The following is a 21,860-nucleotide window of genomic DNA, read 5'->3' on the forward strand; positions in this document are numbered from 1 at the left end:
GGAAGTGTGTGTCAGCGTGTGTGTGTCTTGTAACTGGGTTTAACTTAGGAAGATCTGGAAATTGTGTTAGTGGTTAAAACTATAAGATGGATAAACGAATGTAAAAGAAACCCTAGATGACTTGAAAACACTCACGCAGTTTTCGTGTGTATTGCTCCTGTCCTCTCGCAATCATAGATGACGAAGCTCCCGGAAACCACGGATGTGCCGTTCACCTTTATCGCCACGGGAACAGTCAAGTGATCTGGCACAACAACATATAACATGGAAATGTCTCAGCATATGTCAAGATCAGCAGTGATGAAACAGGATGAAATCAAACTAGTGTTCTACCAGTAGTATAAGTAACCCTTACCTCTGCCAGGGGGGATGTTGGGGTACCTCTCCCGAGGTAGTAGGGGGCAGGTCTGAATCTGGGCTGGGCCATAGTCCAGGTGCACCGTGGCTGCCGTGGCAACACCCAATCCATAGTCACATTCCACCCGCGAACCAACCAGATCAGGGACACTGCCGTTTATCAGAATCCCCACATCCTGGTGGAAAGAAAGAATGGTTAGGGGATGCAGGAAAGTAGAGAGAGGGAAAGAGAAAATCTTCATGTCTCCAAAAGACAGATGGCATAGCAAACTTGCATCCAAACATCACACTTCGTTGTCTGTCAATCTCACTGATCTCATTTTAATATGTGGGAGAAAAACAGAGGGGGAGGAAGAGGGGGAGACAAGGGGGGGTGAAGAGTGAGAGCGACAGACGGAGAGGAAGATGACATAGCTGTAGATATAGTAGTTGGAGAGGCCAGTGACATATGGTAACATGCTACACTTTACACTCTATTGTCTGGAATTGATCATTTCCTGGCTGTGGCGCTGACTTCCTCTTTCCTGCTTGCTGCTTCCTATTTGGGGAGACGGCAGTGGGCCCAGCTTCCTGTGGTCCTGAGTGATGACTTGGGATTGGACAGCTGCTGGAGCTATCACAGCCAACCTGACCTACATACCCCACACAATGCTGTGTCTGACATTCATAATGTACCTACTGTACACACAGTACCAGTCAAAAGTTTGGACACACCTACTTATTCAAGGGTTGTCTTTATTTTTACTATTTTCTACATTGTAGAATAATAGTTAATACATCAAAACTATGAAATAACACATTTTGAATCATGTAGTAACCAAAAAAGTGTTAAACAAATCCAAATATATTTCATATTTTTGATTCTTTAAAGTAGCCACCTTGAAAAAACATTCCAGGTGAAGCTGGTTGAGAATGCTAAGAGTGTGCAAAGCTGTCATCAAGGCAAAGGGTGGCTACTTTGAAGAATCTCAAATATAAAATATATTTTGATTTGATTAAAACTATTTTGGTTACTACATGATTTCATGTGTTATTTCACAGTTTTGATGTAAAATATTAAAAACAGTAAAAAATAAAGAAAAACCCTTGAATGAGTAGGTGTGTCCAAACTTTAGACTGGTACTGCACACTTGAGAAATATTAAACGTAACAACTCAATTCTTAAGAGAATAACTTGGCACTTCACATGATTCACTTAACAATGTTTGAACTTACATACACCTGATGACACATAAAAACAGTTATGATGTAATGTATGGTACCTTGATGTCAGTGGACAGGCTGATCTCTGGGGGGGTGAGGGTCATGGAGGGGCACTGCTGGGGACCTTCGCCCATCCCGATCCAGGAGCGCGCCAGAGGCCCCCAGGTACACTCCCTCTGGATGGAACACCTGCACAAGGGGCACATATAAAGACATTGTGTACATGATTAAATATGTTTAAATTGGAGCCAATTATTCTAGTAATTTATGTTTATAATCTTATAATATATCTCATAGTGAGCTCCCACTCGGTACAGATGTCAATTCAACATCTATTCCACGTTGAAATTACGTGGAAACAGCATTGATTCAACCAGTGTGTGCCCAGTGGGAAAACACACCATGAAAGTTATTCATAGCCAAACTACTGTCTAGCAGAGCTTCTTAAATGAGCTCCCAGCTTCCTCTATGGACCTAGTAGCAACAGAGCTCCACATTGCAAACTCTGTTTACTCAGTGTTTCCACTACATCTGCTCTCCTCTCATTGCAGAGAGCGGACATATTTTGATTTCTGCCCTCATTAAATCTCAATGCAGCGTTTAGCGGGCTGGTTGGTTTCCCATAGAGTTGCGTATCAGACTCATCTCATTGTGTCACATGAGAGGTCTGGGTTGTCAGTCAGTCAGGTCAACACACACAACACACTGTTTGACTTGGTGTCAAACATGTTCCCATCACAACCTAAACCCTCCGGCATCAGGATCAGAGGCCATTTAATTCAATTAAGGAGCTACCAGGCCATGTCATTCATGTGTGTGTGTGTGTGTGTGTGTGTGTGTGTGTGTGTGTGTGTGTGTGTGTGTGTGTGTGTGTGTGTGTGTGTGTGTGTGTGTGTGTGTGTGCGTGCGTGCGTGCGTGCGTGCGTGCGTGCGTGCGTGCGTGCGTGCGTGTGTGCGTGCGTGCATGTGTGTGTGTGTGTGTGACTGTGAGAAAGTGGGAGCTTATCAAGCAGGGTGGGCTCATATTATGACTACTGTTTGACTAATAAACTTCACAAGTCCCTAAGCACAGAGCACAGCTAGTACTCCTGCAGCGCAATATAAAACAAGGACACAATGATCTTAAACTATAGATTAACTAGTCTGGAGGCGCCACCAGCAGTAGAACAGCAGTTAGAAGTTAGAATCACCATGTAATGACTTTGGCACCCATACTTTCCTTTGACACTTTAACAAGTCTGTTCTAAAATGGGTGTGTGAGCGAATGAGTGGATGTGTGTATGCATTTAAATGTGCATCTGTGTGTATGTGTGTATCGCTGCGTGGGTGCGTGAATGTCCAGATTTTAGTCCTACTGGCGCTAAGGGACCAGGAAGGACCATGAGGTCAGCTACTCTTCTAAGAATAGAATAGAATGGCTCTGCAATCCCACAAAAATCCCTACACACACAAACACACACACGCAACAACCTCAAACACATAAAACACAAGCAGTCTCGACAAACTTAATAGCCTCTCTGGAACACACAAACACCTAAAACAAAAGAACAGCACACATTGAAGCCTAAAGAAACTAACAAACACACATAAACAATATTTAAACACACACACACAGAGAGACAAGCCAATGATGCTGAGCAGGAAAGTCAGACAGTAACTCAGTGACCAGTGAGTCATTCACCTCTGTCTAACCCAGTATGGCATCAGAATGGACTTTTCTTACTTCCCTTTCTAAAGAGTACGGGTTCTATTTGAACAAACCTTACCTGCAATGGTAAGTCTACGTGCAGGTTCAGGGGTGTGCCAGAAATACTTTTGCTATTATCACTTACAAAATGATCGATGCACTTGCTGGCATTGGTGGGAAAGGGCTGGGTGTTGATGAATAACCAAGTTGTGGGTGTGTCAAGCCTTGGCCCCTCACTGGCCAATCAGAACGTGCTCCATGGCAAAATATGTGGCTGCTTCAAGTTGTGTATTTACGTTTTTATGTACTGCCTTGGAATCAACTCCAATTCCAATGTTAGACCGTTACAGCTTGTTAAATGGTTTACAGAAAATAAATAACAAAATATAGACCTATATTTGATAAATACGTCAATTTGAACCCATTTTCAGTCCACCTTGTGTTGTGTTCAAAGTAAATTTGTGGCATCAATAGCAATCACACAGATTTAGGGGCTAGGCTTACTGTAAATTGCATTATGGCTGAGCATGGACATGCCAAATATTGTCAGTAAGATTGATAAGGCCTAAAAAGAGAATGAATAATTCCAATCAAATTCTAAACAAAACAGCAACTTGTTTTCAATAGGCTATGTCACATTTACAGGCATCGTATTTTACCCCCATGGGCATATGATATTAAACAATGGAGACTACGGAGGGTTTTACACACATCCAAATGTTTCACAGTATGCACCAAGATCCAATATAAATAGAAAGGGAGGATGTCCACTCCCTGTTATACTGGTCCCAAATAGGCCCATGTTTTATGAACATATTCGGAAAAACATTTTACAGATCAGATCGCAATTCACAAACCTCCAGAAGTTGCATTGCAAGCGCGCCACGGATGTTGTCACCATCCAACGACAACAACAATAAATACATATAAATGTACTGATATCATAAAACCACCAGGATAAATGGCAGGCGTTGCTGTTGAACCAGCCTTCGTTATAGTAGGCCTGAGGGAGGGATTGGATTTTGAACATATGAAACAGAAAACAAGCTCTTTTTACAGGTTACAGATCACTTCTAAATACGAGGTTCACCAGTATTCACATAGGTTCTCATCTCTCGTTTCATGATGGGTATGGTTAAAATAATGTAGACTTGTCTACAATACATAGATAAAAAAGGAATGTCAGCTCACTATTTTACTCCTCTCTCACTTGATATTTTAATAAAGCTTTGGTGAATAAGATGTATTTCCAAGCAGTCTCAAGAGCTAAACCCTCCACACAGACAAAAAAAGAGCCTTAATTGAGAGGAGGGGAGGCTATGCTTGGTTTCTGATCAAATAAATAGAAATGGGACAAAATATATATATATTTTTTATGTTTCTTGCCTACTCTTGTTCCATGCGCATATGGGCAGTGTGCATCACGGCTGGATAGGCTGCGTTTTCGCTGTTAAGATTAATGCCATAACCAACTGCATTACCGTTAAAACCATCTTTTGGTTGGTCTTAAATATTCCTATCAGCACTGCCTGAAATTAACACTTTGCATCATATTTTTTAAGGACACACCTCACATATTTCCACCCTGCCCATCTGAGTGCAAATAAGCTGATAAAAGACAGGTGAAAGGCCAAACCAAATGCCAGGGCGTCAGTTTTTACATGAACCTTGCAAACTAATGTGCGTTTGATACTAACGCAGTGTCACGTCCTGACCTTAGTTCCTTTTTTATGTCTCTGATTTAGTTTGGCCAGGGCGTGAGTTGGGGTGGGCATTCTATGTTGTGTATTCTAGGTTTTGTATTTCTGTGTTTGGCCTGGTATGGTTCCCAATCAGAGGCAGCTGTCAATCGTTGTCTCTGATTGAGAACCATACTTAGGCAGCCTGTTTTCCCAAAATGATTTGTGGGTAGTTGTTTTCTGTTTTGTGTTGCTGTACCTTACATTACTGTTTCGTTTTCATTTCACTCTCTTTGTTATTTTGTTTTGTGTTTCTGTTCTAATAAATATAACATGAACACTTACCACCCTGCGCATTGGTCCGATCCATCTTATTCCTCATCGGAAGAGGAAGACCATCGTTACACGCAGCTTTAACGGCAGTCGAAAATAGAGCCTAAATGTTTACTCCAGGGGCTGCTCAGGAAAAGTTCTCACTGTTTTGAAATTGTTTCTAAAAATCCATTCACACCTTCTCTGTCAACTCTACCACACTCACAGTGGTCATGGTGTACATAAGTAGATACAAAAACAGCTCTCTCTCAAATACATCCACACCCACAACAGCAGCCTGTCATCACCTGTCAACTACTTTGCTAAAGCAGGCATGTTTTAAATGGTAACATGCAACTCCTTACAGTTTTTGTATAGCTTTAGTGCAATTTCACAAGTATGTGGTCAAATTTCACAATTCATAGTACAAAATTCAAAACAGATCATCAAAAAGGTAGTTGTTTCAAACCTCTAAGCACATGTTCAATAGAATAAGTACAACACATAAAAATCATACAGTCACTTTTTCACCAAACTTAATCATTGTTTCATCTAGAAATACACCTTCCTAATATTGAGTTGCACCCCCTTTTGCCCTCAGAACAGCTTCAATTCGACAGAGCATGGACTACAAGGTGTTGAAAGGGATGCTGGCCCATGTTGACTCCAATGCTTCCCACAATTGTGTCAAGTTGTCTGGATGTCCTTTGGGTGCTGGACCATTCTTTTACAAACGGGATACTGTTGAGTGTCAAAAACCCAGCAGTTTTTCTTGACACTCAAACTGCTGCGCCTGGCACCTACTACCATACTCTGTTCAAAGGCACTTAACATGTCTCCTCCCCTTCATCTACACTGATTGAAATGTATGTAATAGGTGACATCAATAAGGGAACATAGCTTCCACCCTTGGATTCACCTGGTCATGTCATGGAAAGACAAGGTGTTCCTAATAATTTGTAGTTATCAGTTTTGAGCAGATTAAGTGATAGTTAATTGTATTGACAAATGACAAGAAAATCATATCAAAAGTAAAGTGAATAGTGCATTTTTAAAAGCATATACTTAGATTGAATATGTATCCAAATTGAAAGAGCGATTTGGTGCAGTGAACAAGTGAATTTGTTTGTTGTACTCAGTCAATTGAGAATGTGCTTCGAGTATTGAAAAATGAGCCATTTTGATGATCTGTTTAGATTTCTTTGCTTACAAGAGTTGTAAGCAAATGTACCATGTTCAGAAAGGATTCACACCCCTTGACTTGTTGTTGTTAAAGCCTGAATTTAAAATGGATAATACTTTTTCCACTGGCCTACACACAATACCCCATAAGGTCATTAAAACGGACACTTATTGGTAGATGTGTAAAAAAAAAGAAAAATCTGACATTAATATCCCTTTCAGCATGGTGAAATTAATTAATTACACTTTGGATGGTGTATCAATAAACCCAGTCACTACAAAGATACAGGCGTACTTCCTAACTCAGATGCCGGAGTGGAAGGAAACAGCTCAGTGATTTCACCATGAAGATAATGGTGACTTTAACACAGTTACAGAGTTTAATATCTGTGATAGGAGAAAACTGAGGATGGATCAACAACATTGTAGTTACTCCACAATACTAACCTAATGACAGTGACAAGAGCGGCAGGGTAGCCTAGTGGCTAGAGCGTTGGACTAGTAACCGTAAGGTTGCAAGTTCAAACCCCTGAGCTGACAAGGTACAAATCTGTCGTTCTGCCCCTGAACAGGCAGTTAACCCACTGTTCCTAGGCCGTCATTGAAAATAAAAATGTGTTCTTAACTGACTTGCCTAGTTAAATAAAGGTAAAATAGTTATGTTTGGGGCAAATCCATTACAGCACATTACTTAGTACGACTCATATTTTCAAGAATAGTGGTGGCTACATCATGTTATGGGGTATGCCGGTAATTGTTAAGGAATGGGAGTTTTTCAGGATAAAAAATATATGGGATGGAGGCCTAGACGAACCTGTTTCAGTCTGCTTTCCACCAGACACTGGATGAGGAATTCACCTTTCAGCAGGGCAGTAACGTAAAAAGAAGAACAAATCTACACTGGAGTTGCTTACCAAGAAGACAGTGAATGTTCCTGAGTGGCCGAGTTACAGTTTTGATTTAAATTAGCTTGAAAATATATGGCAAGACATGAAAATGTCTGTCTTGCAATGATAAACAATGAACTTGACAGCTTGAAAACACATGCTTGAGAGTCCAATGGCGGCGAGATTTACACCACTCCAGCCGACTCTTGGCATTGTGCATAGTGATCTTAGGCTTGTGTGCGGTTGCTAAGCCATGGAAACCAATTTCATGAAGCTCCTGGCGAACAGTTATTGTGCTGACGTTGCTTCCAGAGGCAGTTTGGGACTCGGTAGTGAGTGTTGCAACCAAGGACAGACTATTTATTACACTCTACGCGCTTCAGCACCTCGGTAGTCCCGTTCTGTGAGCTTGTGTGGACTACCACTTCGCGGCTGAGCCGATTTTTCTCCTACAGTAGCACTTACAGTTGACCGGGGCAGCTCTAGGAGGGCAGAAATTTGACAAATGAACTTGTTGGAAAGGTGGCATCCTATGAAAGGTGGCATCCTATGACAGTGCCACATTGAAAGTCACTGAGCTCTTCAGTTTTTGTGTATGGAGATTGCATGGCTGTGTGCTCGATTTTATACACCTATCAGCAACGGGTGTGGCTGAAATAGCCGCATCCACTCATTTGAAGGGGTGCCAGCATACTTCTGTTTATATAGTGTCTGTAAATGAGATATTTAAAACATGTTGTCACTTTGTCATTATGGGGGTATTGTGTGTAGATGGGTGAGAGGATAAATTCCATTGAATCCATTTTGAATTCAGGCTGTAACACAAAAAAATGTGGAATAAGTCAAGTTCTGATAAGAAACATACAGTATGCAGACCCCCCCCCCCACACACACACACACACACAGACAGATATACAGAGACAGACAGGCCGACAGCCAGAGACAGAGACAGAGACAGAGACAGAGACAGAGACAGAGACAGAGACAGAGACAGAGACAGAGACAGAGACAGACAGACAGACAGACAGACAGACAGACAGACAGACAGACAGACAGACAGACAGACAGACAGACAGACAGACAGACAGACAGACAGACAGACAGACAGACAGACAGACAGACAGACAGACAGACAGACAGACAGACAGACAGACAGACAGACAGACAGACAGACAGACAGACAGACAGACAGACAGACAGACAGAAACACAATCACAGACAGCAAAAACCCAACACCGAGAAATATACTGTAATACACACAGATACAGACACTAAGACACATGCATGCATACATACTTTACATTTGACCACATACAAACACTCACAGAGACATACAGTAGACAAAAAACGCATAATGACAGGCAGAATAACACACATGCCTACTGTAAAACACAGACACTTACAGAGAGAAAGCCACATGATACAAAGGCACTTCAGGAAACAGCAGAGGGAACACCCCCCTATCCACATCGATGGAACAGTAGTGGAGAGGGTAGCTAGTTTTAAGTTCCTCGGCATACACATCACAGACAAACTGAATTGGTCCACTCACACTGACAGCGTCGTGAAGAAGGCGCAGCAGCGCCTATTCAACCTCAGGAGGCTGAAAAAATTTGGCTTGTCACCAAAAGCACTCACAAACTTCTACAGATGCACAATCGAGAGCATCCTGGCGGGCTGTATCACCGCCTGGTACGGCAACTGCTCCGCCCTCAACCGTAAGGCTCTCCAGAGGGTAGTGAGGACTGCACAACGCATCACCGGGGGCAAACTACCTGCCCTCCAGGACACCTACACCACCCGTTGTTACAGGAAGGCCATAAAGATCATCAAGGACATCAACCACCCGAACCACTGCCTGTTCACCCCGCTATCATCCAGAAGGCGAGGTCAGTACAGGTGCATCAAAGCTGGGACCGAGAGACTGAAAAACAGCTTCTATCTCAAGGCCATCAGACTGTTAAATAGCCACCACTAACATTGAGTGGCTGCTGCCAACACACTGTCATTGACACTGACCCAACTCCAGCCATTTTAATAATGGGAATTGATGGAAATGATGTAAATATATCACTAGCCACTTTAAACAATGCTACCTTATATAATGTTACTTACCCTACATTATTCATCTCATATGCATATGTATATACTGTACTCTACAACATCGACTGCATCCTTATGTAACACATGTATCACTAGCCACTTTAACTATGCCACTTTGTTTACTTTGTCTACACACTCATCTCATATGTATATACTGTACTCGATACCATCTACTGTATGCTGTTCTGTACCATCACTCATTCATATATCCTTATGTACATGTTCCTTATCCCCTTACACTGTGTATAAGACAGTAGTTTTGGAATTGTTAGTTAGATTACTTGTTGGTTATCACTGCATTGTCGGAACTAGAAGCACAAGCATTTCGCTACACTCGCATTAACATCTGCTAACCATGTGTATGTGACAAATAAAATTTGATTTGATTTGATTTGATTTGATTTGATTTGATAGACACAGTGCTGACACACACACACAGACAGGAGAAGATTATTTAGTGATGAGATAATCCTCCAGCACCCAGTATGTTTGAGTGTGTGTGTCTCAGAGAGGTGATGGAGAGGACCCTCCACCCCCAGACACCGACCCCTGATGCCCTGAGAACAGCCCCCCTTCCTGGATCAATCTGCCCTCCAGCCCTGGAACATATCACCAGCAGCAGTTCAGAGTGAGCGCCCAAACACACCACTACACACACACTCATGAGTTCAGTACCCAGGACTCTCACAGGCACGCACGCACGCACGCACGCACACACACACACACACACACACACACACACACACACACACACACACACACACACACACACACACACACACACACACACACACACACACACACACACACACACACACACACACACACACGAACACAGACAAAGACACGCACACATACAAAGAGCCTTGTAGAAAAGCGCAAACACACACACACACACACACACAGATTCACTCATTCACTCACACATACAAAGAGCCACATAGAGAAGCGCATACACACAGATTCACTCATTCACTCATACAGACATATACACACACACATACAAAGAGCCACATAGAAAAGCGCAAACACACACACACACACACACACACACACACACACACACACACACACACACACACACACACACACACACACACACACACACACACACACACACACACACACACACACACACACACACACACACACACACAAACACACACTCATTCATTCACTCATTCACTCACACAGACATATACACGAACACAGACAAAGACACGCACACATACAAAGAGCCACATAGAAAAGCGCGCACACACACACTCAGACATACTCAGAGACCCAGAGACACATATGCATACACACCCAAACACAGGCACAAAGTCACACAGACATGCGCACAGATACACACTTTGACATTTTCTTGTCAAAAGGAGCCAGTGTGCACTCTCCCTCCCACCACCATTATCATCACAATCAACAGGCTTTTGTAGAGGTAGAGAGAGAGAGGCAGGGGGAGAACAGCAAGGGAAGAAGACAGAGCCCAAAGAGACAACGAGAGGAGAAGGGAACCCAACGAGAGAAGGATGACTAGAGCCAGATAGAGAATGAGAGCAAATGAGACAAAAAGAAAATAGTAACTAACAGTTACCAAATAAAAAAGGAATGTCAGACAGGGAGCGAGAGAGATAAATAGGAGACATATAAATAAAGAGAGGTGTGAGAGAGATTAAAGATGGACAGACAGTGTTAGTCTGTTACATTAATCAAACACCAGTCTCTCTCTCTCCCTCCCTTCCTCACTCCCTCCCTCGGTGCCCCCTGGCCATGTTAGCCGTGCCAGATCCCCAGTCAACCAGCGCAGCCCAGCACACATCACTAACCCCCATCTCATCTGTTGATCTGCTTTTATCACCCAGTCATATCCAACACAGCCCTCAGACACAGAGATATAGAGCGAGAGATACAGACAGAGAGACAGAGAGAGAGAGAAAGACCAACATCCCAGACAGACCCACATTCATAATGCTATACTCTAAGTCCTTTCATAGCAATTACCATAAAACTCTACTCCAACACCACTTCTTACAGTAATCTTACAGGAAACTACACAGTCCCTCCTCACTAAACTCCTCACCCCTCTAACATCAATCATCAGCTCTCTCACAGTCCCTCCTCACTAAACTCCTCCCCCCTCTAACATCAATCGTCAGCTCTCTCACAGTCCCTCTTCTCTCAATCTCCTAAAACTCCTTGTACACTAATATAACATGTTATACTATTAGACAACTGCACCTTACTAAACTGAGGATTGATTGATTGGTTTACATGGGTGGCTGTGGTTCTTACCTGCTCTCCAGTGTGCACCAGCCACAGTGTGCATCGCCGGCCCCCAGACAGTCACTGCATGTTCTGTACTGGCTACATGCTGCTACCTTTACCCTCAGGAGCTATTGACAGAAGCACACATACAGACACTCAAAACACTGTACATAATACAGTATATTATTCACACCTCATCTCTTTTAGCATGTTTTGTGCATTTACACACTGTCATACATGGTTAGGTCTTATCATGTTTATTAAGCATAGCATGTCATCTGGCTTTCACACACATGCAAGGTGCCTTTCTCACTCTTTGTCTAATATATTACCATGTTGAATAGGTACATATTTCTCTGTTTACAGGAAGCACATTCATTCTCTCACACCAATTTTTCCGGTTGCAGCCACACTTCTACAAACAATTTGCACGGTTGACTCATAACCTTCGTGCATTATTTAACATACAACACTTTTAGAAAAGGGGCCACCACATTCTCCTAAAACATCTGACAAGGCAATGCATATTCGCTCATCTAGCATTATTTGGTTTGTCAAATCAAAAGGGAAAACAGACTGCTTATATCACCTCTTGAAAATGGTTATCTCTGAATGTATTTATCTGATGTGAAGTGAATGGATATAATATCACTTATTCACAAACTTGTAATAACTGCTAAATAACATCTGGTTTTCCTAAAAAAATATGACTACTCCCTAGGAAAAACCAGGAAAATGCATAAATGAAAGGCATGTCAAAGAAACAAACTAAACCAATGCCATTGTCAGTAAGAACATGAATCAGTCTAACTGAGTCTAGTTGATGGATGAAAGTATTGATCCCCACAGCCTTACATGGTGAGAAGTCATAAGGTAGAGGTAGTTCCTGTCTATGGGGTCAAAGGTCATAATGTGATGCACTGATTCGCCAGCTGGTAGCTTCAGAGCCCACTGATTGGCCACGGTCAGGTTCTTCAGGAGGGTCAGCTGTGGGAGACAGGCAGAGTGCTCAGTACACACAAAGACACGTAACAAGTTAGGTAAAAATTTAGGTCATGATTACCAGTGATTCTAGTTTTTTATTTGACGGATTCCATTCTTTCAGACTATATAAACCTGTTTATACATGTACTATTTACACAAAGGCACACTACTTGGCGGTGCTGATGTGAAGTGGGCTAGCCGACAGCTAGCCAACAGCTAGCCAACGTCTTCTGAATAGACTCAACAACCCGGTCGCATTCACAGGTAGTATCACATTTTCATTTTATTTCATTACAGTATAACGGTTTGATTTGTTTGCTCGTAGCTAGCTACATAGCTAGCTACATAGCCGTCTTTGTATCAAAGATAATTGTGTAGTCTAGAGCGATTTTCTAGGTTAGCTAGCCAGCTATTGTCGTTCTTTTAACGCAACGTAACGTAAACAACACTACTAGCTAGCCAGCTAGCCCCCGAATAGCAGCACTGTCGAAACTATTACACTCAACGGAACGACTTGATTAGTGTAGTGTCAACAACGCACCCACTGCCAGCTAGCCTACTTCAGCAGTACTGTATCATTTTAATCATTTTAGTCAATAAGATTCTTGCTACGTAAGCTTAACTTTTCTGAACATTCGAGACGTGTAGTCCACTTGTCATTCCAATCTCCTTTGCATTAGTGTAGCCTCTTCTGTAGCCTGTCAACTATGTGTCTGTCTATCCCTGTTCTCTCCTCTCTGCACAGACCATACAAACGCTCCACACCGCGTGGCCGCGGCCACCCTAACCTGGTGGTCCCAGCGCGCACGACTCAAGTGGAGTTCCAGGTCTCCTCTGGAACTGCCGATCTGCGGCCAACAAGGCAGAGTTCATCTCAGCCTATGCCTCCCTCCAGTCCCTCGACTTCTTGGCACTGACGGAAACATGGATCACCACAGACAACACTGCTACTCCTACTGCTCTCTCTTCGTCCGCCCACGTGTTCTCGCACACCCCGAGAGCTTCTGGTCAGCGGGGTGGTGGCACCGGGATCCTCATCTCTCCCAAGTGGTCATTCTCTCTTTCTCCCCTTACCCATCTGTCTATCGCCTCCTTTGAATTCCATGCTGTCACAGTTACCAGCCCTTTCAAGCTTAACATCCTTATCATTTATCGCCCTCCAGGTTCCCTCGGAGAGTTCATCAATGAGCTTGATGCCTTGATAAGCTCCTTTCCTGAGGACGGCTCACCTCTCACAGTTCTGGGCGACTTTAACCTCCCCACGTCTACCTTTGACTCATTCCTCTCTGCCTCCTTCTTTCCACTCCTCTCCTCTTTTGACCTCACCCTCTCACCTCCCCCCTCGACCTCATCTTTACTAGATGCTGTTCTTCCACTAACCTCATTGCAACTCCCCTCCAAGTCTCCGACCACTACCTTGTATCCTTTTCCCTCTCGCTCTCATCCAACACCTCCCACACTGCCCCTACTCGGATGGTATCGCGCCGTCCCAACCTTCGCTCTCTCTCCCCCGCTACTCTCTCCTCTTCCATCCTATCATCTCTTCCCTCTGCTCAAACCTTCTCTCAACCTATCTCCTGATTCTGCCTCCTCAACCCTCCTCTCCTCCCTCTCTGCATCCTTTGACTCTCTATGTCCCCTATCCTCCAGGCCGGCTCGGTCCTCCCCTCCCGCTCTGTGGCTCGATGACTCATTGCGAGCTCACAGAACAGGGCTCCGGGCAGCCGAGCGGAAATGGAGGAAAACTCGCCTCCCTGCGGACCTGGCATCCTTTCACCCCTCCTCTCTACATTTTCCTCCTCTGTCTCTGCTGCTAAAGCCACTTTCTACCACTCTAAATTCCAAGCATCTGCCTCTAACCCTAGGAAGCTCTTTGCCACCTTCTCCTCCCTCCTGAATCCTCCCCCCCCTCCTCCCTCTCTGCAGATGACTTCGTCAACCATTTTGAAAAGAAGGTCGATGACATCTGATCCTCGTTTGCTAAGTCAAACGACACCGCTGGTTCTGCTCACACTGCCCTACCCTGTGCTCTGACCTCTTTCTCCCCTCTCTCTCCAGATGAAATCTCGCGTCTTGTGACGGCAGGCCGCCCAACAACCTGCCCGCTTGTCCCTATCCCCTCCTCTCTTCTCCAGACCATTTCCGGAGACCTTCTCCCTTACCTCACCTCGCTCATCAACTCATCCCTGACCGCTGGCTACGTCCCTTCCGTCTTCAAGAGAGCGAGAGTTGCACCCCTTCTGAAAAAACCTACACTCGATCCCTCCGATGTCAACAATTACAGACCAGTATCCCTTCTTTCTTTTCTCTCAAAAACTCTTGAACATGCCGTCCTTGGCCAGCTCTCCCGCTATCTCTCTCAGAATGACCTTCTTGATCCAAATCAGTCAGGTTTCAAGACTAGTCATTCAACCGAGACTGCTCTCCTCTGTATCACGGAGGCGCTCCACACTGCTAAAGCTAACTCTCTCTCCTCTGCTCTCATCCTTCTAGATCTATCGGCTGCCTTCGATACTGTGAACCATCAGATCCTCCTCTCCACCCTCTCCGAGTTGGGCATCTCCGGCGCGGCCCACGCTTGGATTGCGTCCTACCTGACAGGTCGCTCCTACCAGGTGGCGTGGCGAGAATCTGTCTCCTCACCACGCGCTCTCACCACTGGTGTCCCCCAGGGCTCTGTTCTAGGCCCTCTCCTATTCTCGCTATACACCAAGTCACTTGGCTCTGTCATAACCTCACATGGTCTCTCCTATCATTGCTATGCAGACGACACACAATTAATCTTCTCCTTTTCCCCTTCTGATGACCAGGTGGCGAATCGCATCTCTGCATGTCTGGCAGACATATCAGTGTGGATGACGGATCACCACCTCAAGCTGAACCTCGGCAAGACGGAGCTGCTCTTCCTCCCGGGGAAGGACTGCCCGTTCCATGATCTCGCCATCACGGTTGACAACTCCATTGTGTCCTCCTCCCAGAGCGCTAAGAACCTTGGCGTGATCCTGGACAACACCCTGTCGTTCTCAACCAACATCAAGGCGGTGGCCCGTTCCTGTAGGTTCATGCTCTACAACATCCGCAGAGTACGACCCTGCCTCACACAGGAAGCGGCGCAGGTCCTAATCCAGGCACTTGTCATCTCCCGTCTGGATTACTGCAACTCGCTGTTGGCTGGGCTCCCTGCCTGTGCCATTAAACCCCTTCAACTCATCCAGAACGCCGCAGCCCGTCTGGTGTTCAACCTTCCCAAGTTCTCTCACGTCACCCCGCTCCTCCGTTCTCTCCACTGGCTTCCAGTTGAAGCTCGCATCCGCTACAAGACCATGGTGCTTGCCTACGGAGCTGTGAGGGGAACGGCACCTCAGTACCTCCAGGCTCTGATCAGGCCCTACACCCAAACAAGGGCACTGCGTTCATCCACCTCTGGCCTGCTCGCCTCCCTACCACTGAGGAAGTACAGCTCCCGCTCAGCCCAGTCAAAACTGTTCGCTGCTCTGGCCCCCCAATGGTGGAACAAAGTTCCTCACGACGCCAGGACAGCGGAGTCAATCACCACCTTCCGGAGACACCTGAAACCCCACCTCTTTAAGGAATACCTAGGATAGGATAAGTAATCCCTCTCACCCCCCCCTTTAAGATTTAGATGCACTATTGTAAAGTGACTGTTCCACTCGATGTCATAAGGTGAATGCACCAATTTGTAAGTCGCTCTGGATAAGAGCGTCTGCTAAATGACTTAAATGTAATGTAAAATGTACTTCTTTGAGTTAAGCAGATTCATTACTTTGGTCATCTCACAGTTTGACTGGGCTGTGATTTAGGGGTTATGCAACCATGCACTTCAGTTCACTCCAACACAACTCACCCTCGATACTTTGAAAATACTCAAATGATATTTATTCCTTTAACAAAGCACTTTGTTAAAAAAAAGGCACAGTCGAAAAAATGACTGTAAGATGTACATAAGAGTACACACAATTCTTTAGAAAAAGTATCAAGTCTGGAATCTTGCTCGTACACACTTACACTCATACACACAGTAATCCATAGACCACAGACAAATACATGCTAAGGCTGTGACTTGATGTCACACAGACAGTGAGCAAGCTTCTTGCTGAGAATTGTTGTGGTTTCTGTCTCAGCTCTATTGACATCCTGCCATCCTGAGGAAACCAGACAGAGATTGTTCTGGTGACAGTCCCGGACACGACTGCTTCTCTAGTGACCAAACACAACTCAACCCACGAACACACATACATATGCATGAGCACTAGCACAAACTTTCACACACAAACACATGTGAAAACAGGCACGTGCACACACACAAACACGCACACAAATAAACATAACCCCTCCCCACACACACACACACACACACACACACACACACACACACACACACACACACACACACACACACACACACACACACACACACACACACACACACACACACACACACACACACACACACACACACACACACACACACACACACACACACACACACGCATGCCAATAAAGATCAAACATACAGGGTCACAATAGAGCCACCCAATAGCCCACACCTGGGCAGATAGCAGGGAGCTGTGAAGAGGTGGAGATGAGTTGGGCACAGCCAGGTCAAACAACAAAACACCTGCTGGATACTGGCAGGTCACTCACTGCCTCTCTCTCTCCCCTGTCTGTCTGCCACAACATGAAAGACTCTATTCAACTCAGGAGTACTCAGCTGCTCCAAGCACTCTCTCTCTATGTGTGTGTGTGTGTGTGTGTGTGTGTGTGTGTGTGTGTGTGTGTGTGTGTGTGTGTGTGTGTGTGTGTGTGTGTGTGTGTGTGTGTGTGTGTGTGTGTGTGTGTGTGTGTGTGTGTGTGTGTGTGTGTGTGTGTGTGTGTGTGTGTGTGTGGGAGGGAGGGAGGGAGGGAGGGAGGGAGGGAGGATAGAGTGTGTGTTTGTTGACAATATAATCAAAGGACCCTTTTTATGGTTGAGATAGTGGACTGAGAGACAGAGAGGGAGAGGGACAATGAAAGACAAACTGAGATGGGAGGAGGTGGCGAGAGAGGGAAATAAATGAGAGACAGAGAAAGAGAGAGGGAGTGAAAGAGAGACATAGAGAGACAGTGCTGCTGTAGTGAGAGACTTTGTTAAAAATATCTGTAATTACTTAATTGAGGGTCTCCCACCCCCAGTAGCAGAGGCCTAACTCAATCTCTACCACTGTTCCCATGTACTCTGTACTACTCCGCCTGAGCCAAGCTCACAGACAGAATCACATTACACACACTAACAGCACCATTACCCTCTGTACAGTGCTGCCCCCAGGACAAACACACACACACAAATGTGTACACACACACACAGCATAAAACACACAGACCTCCTTTTTTGAACATGGACACATGCATCATACATATGTGCCACATGCAACACATACAACACGCTCCATATTAACACACACACCAGGGTTTCCTTTAGGAAAATGTGGCGCTGGCAGAATTTGAGAAAAGTACCAGACACATATACATTGGGTGTGTACCCTGATTAGGGCGTCCACCCACGGTGCTCAGAATGACAGAAATTCTGATGCACACTTTGAAGACGTTAGAATACCTGTCCACATTTGCTGTTCCTCAGCCAACAAGACGAGTAACGAACAGCAACATCACTAGCCTATATCAATCTACTATCCCACATAGTAGAAAAGTTGACCTATTCTATTGGTCAGCTTATCGAGAAAGAAATAGCCTATTCCAAACAGACTCTGGGACAGTTGTGGCAGATAGATCCCAAATTCATATAACTAATAAGCCTAGGCTACATAAAATAAAGTTAAAAAGCTTTGAGGCTGATGCAACAGATCAGAACATTTAGTTTAAAATGTTGATAAACTATTATTTCTTCACATTATAAGCGCAGCAATTCTCACAAGGCAGTAGACGACGCATGAATGTTCGTTGTCACGACTCCTACCGAAGGTGGCTCCCCTTCCTGTTCTGGTGGCTCTCGGCGGTCTTCGTCACCGGCCTACTAGCTACCACTGATCCCTTTCCCCTCTTTTCTGTTTATTAGTTGCACCTGTGTTTAGTTTAGGATAATCGGTTGGGCTTTATTTACCAGCCGGCCCGCCTGCTGGTTGTGCTGGATTGTTTTCAGTGTACATGTTGTCCGTGACGGTTGTCCGTGTATTTTGTATTTTGCTGGACTGTTTAAGTTCCTTGTGTTTGGGGCATTTGTTTGGGTTGGCGTCGTTTCACCGCTGTGGTGCAAATAAAGTAGCGCTACCCTGAACTCTCTGCTTCCTGCGCCTGACTTCTTCCTCCACTACACCCCGGGCGTTACATTCGTTCCATAATGCAATTAGAGGGAAAACATCACTGTCAAAAGCAAACCGCACATGCGAGCGGTTTCATGTGACAGAGATGAAAATATCTGTTTGAATTTAGAGAGAGGAGATCTAATATGAAAGATCTAGCATGGGTTGCCATAACTAGGATTGTGCCTTTGGCTACTAAACAATGAAAGAAAATGTATATAAAATAATTGCCTACAAGGATATGGTCTGATATTGGCTAGGCTACTTTGAAGCAAGGTATGACATGACATGAAACGTTCAGGTTTCAAACAATTAAGTAAAAGTATGCCTCCAGCATATTGCAAAGTGATGTGTGAAGCGCTGATGAACCCTGCCTGCCTTCCTTTGTCTGCCATTTGCTGAGGTGCAGTAACAGCCGCAGGCTCTGTATCTGTATGCTGTACGGCATGATAAAGAAGATACATAACGAATATAGCCTAGCCTACTGTACACACCCGCCAATTTAATTCCACAAAATTATGCAAATGAATCTATAGACGATAAGCATGACCAGTCAAAAGTATTTCCATCAACTGGTGTTTCCATCAATGAATAAGCTAAAAAGCATTATTTCGCAATTGGATTTGTTCTTCTTCTACCGGATAATTGGCAGGGTCAATTTGATCAGCTTTTCAAAATGTTTATCTGTAAAAAAAGAAGAAGCTATTACTGGTTAACGAAACCCTGGTGGGTGAAGCTTCAGGTTAAAGATAAAGCCATTGTGAATGAAAAAGTCTGCTTTTATTTGAAGTTATGTTTTTATGTGTACAGATGTGGTCATGGGGGGGGGCGCATGAGGTGTTGCCCTCTCAAATGTGTTTTTTGTGTGCATTAGACTGGTACCTTTTACAACATTAGAAATATGTTACTGGAGGGTGTCTTGTTTTAGGCATCCTAAAAGAGCATTCTGTTAGATTTTTTTTGTTTATGCCAGAGGTATGGTGGTGGTTAAGGTTGTGTGTGTGTGTGAGTGTGTGTGTGTGTGTGTGTGTGTGTGTGTGTGTGTGTGTGTGTGTGTGTGTGTGTGTGTGTGTGTGTGTGTGTGTGTGTGTGTGTGTGTGTGTGTGTGTGTGTGTGTGTGTGTGTGTGTGTGTGTGTGTGTGTGTGTGTGTGTCCAAATTGTCTGGCCTGATTGTATATTTAGGTTTTTGGTTGTCTACCTATGTCCTTACGCCATTGAGTAAAAGTGGTTTGGTGTTTACCCAATGTGCATACTCAATACCCCATGATTATGTGCTCTGTGTGTTCTCACAGCATGTGTGTTTATGTCTGTCTGTGTGTGTGCGCGCGTCTGCGCCTATGTGCATGTGAGCGCGACACCCACATAAAGCAAATGTTCTCTCAACTGTAGACGTTTCCTCACCCTGCTCAGATGTGATCTTTCATTAATACACCTCCTGGCATTTTAAAGCACCCTTTTAGACCTACAGTAAATCTACGTTATTTTCTCATGTTAACAATGTCACATCTTTATTCATTACCTTCAGTTCAATCTATTGTAATTTACACCTTACAATCTCTGATAACATCTAAAACTGCTCTCTCTTCTTTGGAAATGTGAATATTCCTGAAAGAAAAATGGATGTCAGTAAAGCAGTTCCTCTAACCTTGCGCAGTCGTCCGGTGCTGGTGCCCAGAAACACCACGGTGTGGTGATGTACGTCGTCCACGGCAACAGAGCTGAGGCCCAGAGACTCAAACAGGGGTGTGGCCCTCAAGGGCCTTTGTAGGGCCAGTGGGTGCTGCAGGTGGGCCGCTCCACAGTCCAGCTGCTCCGGTTGCAGCTGACAGATGGATATAGAGAGACAAATAGCCAATGATTAAACTTTGAGTCAGTTTAAAATATCCCAATAAACAGGAAGAGAGACAGGCAGGCAATTATGAAAAAATATCCAATATAATATTTTATATAATATTTTATCCAATATATATATATATATATATATATATATATATATATATATATATATATATATATATAAAATAATAGCAATTACGGGTCAACATATTGCACCCAGCGTTGTTCAAAATTCTTATATTCTTGAGCATATATGTGAATATATAAATCATTGGTTCTAATCACACCTGCGTTTTGCGAACAAGTAGAATCATAAAGAGTGGTTTGATTGTTATGTTGGCCTGCGTCCCCTGGATTTTCCTCACGGATTTGCCTCTTGATCATTACATTCACCACTCTCTCAAACGTCTAACTCCGCCCTCTCGTGGCACAGGCCGAGGGTCTGAGACGTGAAACGAATTACCCCAGCTGAGAGTCGGCTCAAGTAGGGAACTAGAGACGCTGTTGATAGTGTGTTTGCAAGGTGTCGAACTAAAGGCAATTTTAAAACCATCCCTTTCCCAGACATTCCACAAACAAACATACACTGACTCTGGTAAATAGTCACTTAGATATGTTAGTTAGTCAGGTGGCTAGCTGACAGCAGAGACTTCTATTGCAGTAACGTTGAAGGGTTCTGGCTAGTAGGCCTATTACTTAGCCAGCTAGAAGGATGAAGTAAGAAGCTAAAGTTAAGTGGCGATGCCTCAACAGGAGCAAAAAGAGGCTACTAAGTTCTCATAATAACGTTGCTTTACAGACTAGGCTACTGAGAAAGACAGTGATGTGGCGCTCAGTGTTGAGGCTGATGCAGGCTTCAATGCATGGTGAAGGAAGAGGCAGAAAGATAGAGAGGAAGCAAGCAGAGAGAGAGGTTAGTACAGTGGGTTCATATTAGTTTGTAGCCCAAATAGTTTGGACACTACAGACAGAAGTTGGCACATCTGCAGTACCGACTTCAGACGGGCAAAACGGAGACCACCATTGTGCTCCTGAGAGTCTCATCTT

General features: G+C 44.3%; 1 protein-coding gene across 1 annotated transcript in view; it reads right to left on the reverse strand.

The window, feature by feature from the left end:
* Positions 1-21,860, reverse strand: part of LOC124031648 (plexin-D1-like) — a 128,575-nt gene that overhangs the window by 103,279 nt on the left and 3,436 nt on the right. The window contains exons 2-7 of the mRNA XM_046343145.1: positions 20,623-20,799; positions 12,531-12,662; positions 11,703-11,803; positions 1,620-1,749; positions 356-533; positions 136-244 (exon numbers count right to left, since the gene is read on the reverse strand). Coding sequence (XP_046199101.1) covers positions 136-244; positions 356-533; positions 1,620-1,749; positions 11,703-11,803; positions 12,531-12,662; positions 20,623-20,799 — 827 coding nt within the window. The remainder of the gene's footprint in view (positions 1-135; positions 245-355; positions 534-1,619; positions 1,750-11,702; positions 11,804-12,530; positions 12,663-20,622; positions 20,800-21,860) is intronic.

The sequence above is a fragment of the Oncorhynchus gorbuscha genome, linkage group LG03 (genome assembly GCF_021184085.1).
Source record: "Oncorhynchus gorbuscha isolate QuinsamMale2020 ecotype Even-year linkage group LG03, OgorEven_v1.0, whole genome shotgun sequence".
NCBI classification, from domain to species: Eukaryota; Metazoa; Chordata; class Actinopteri; order Salmoniformes; family Salmonidae; genus Oncorhynchus; species Oncorhynchus gorbuscha.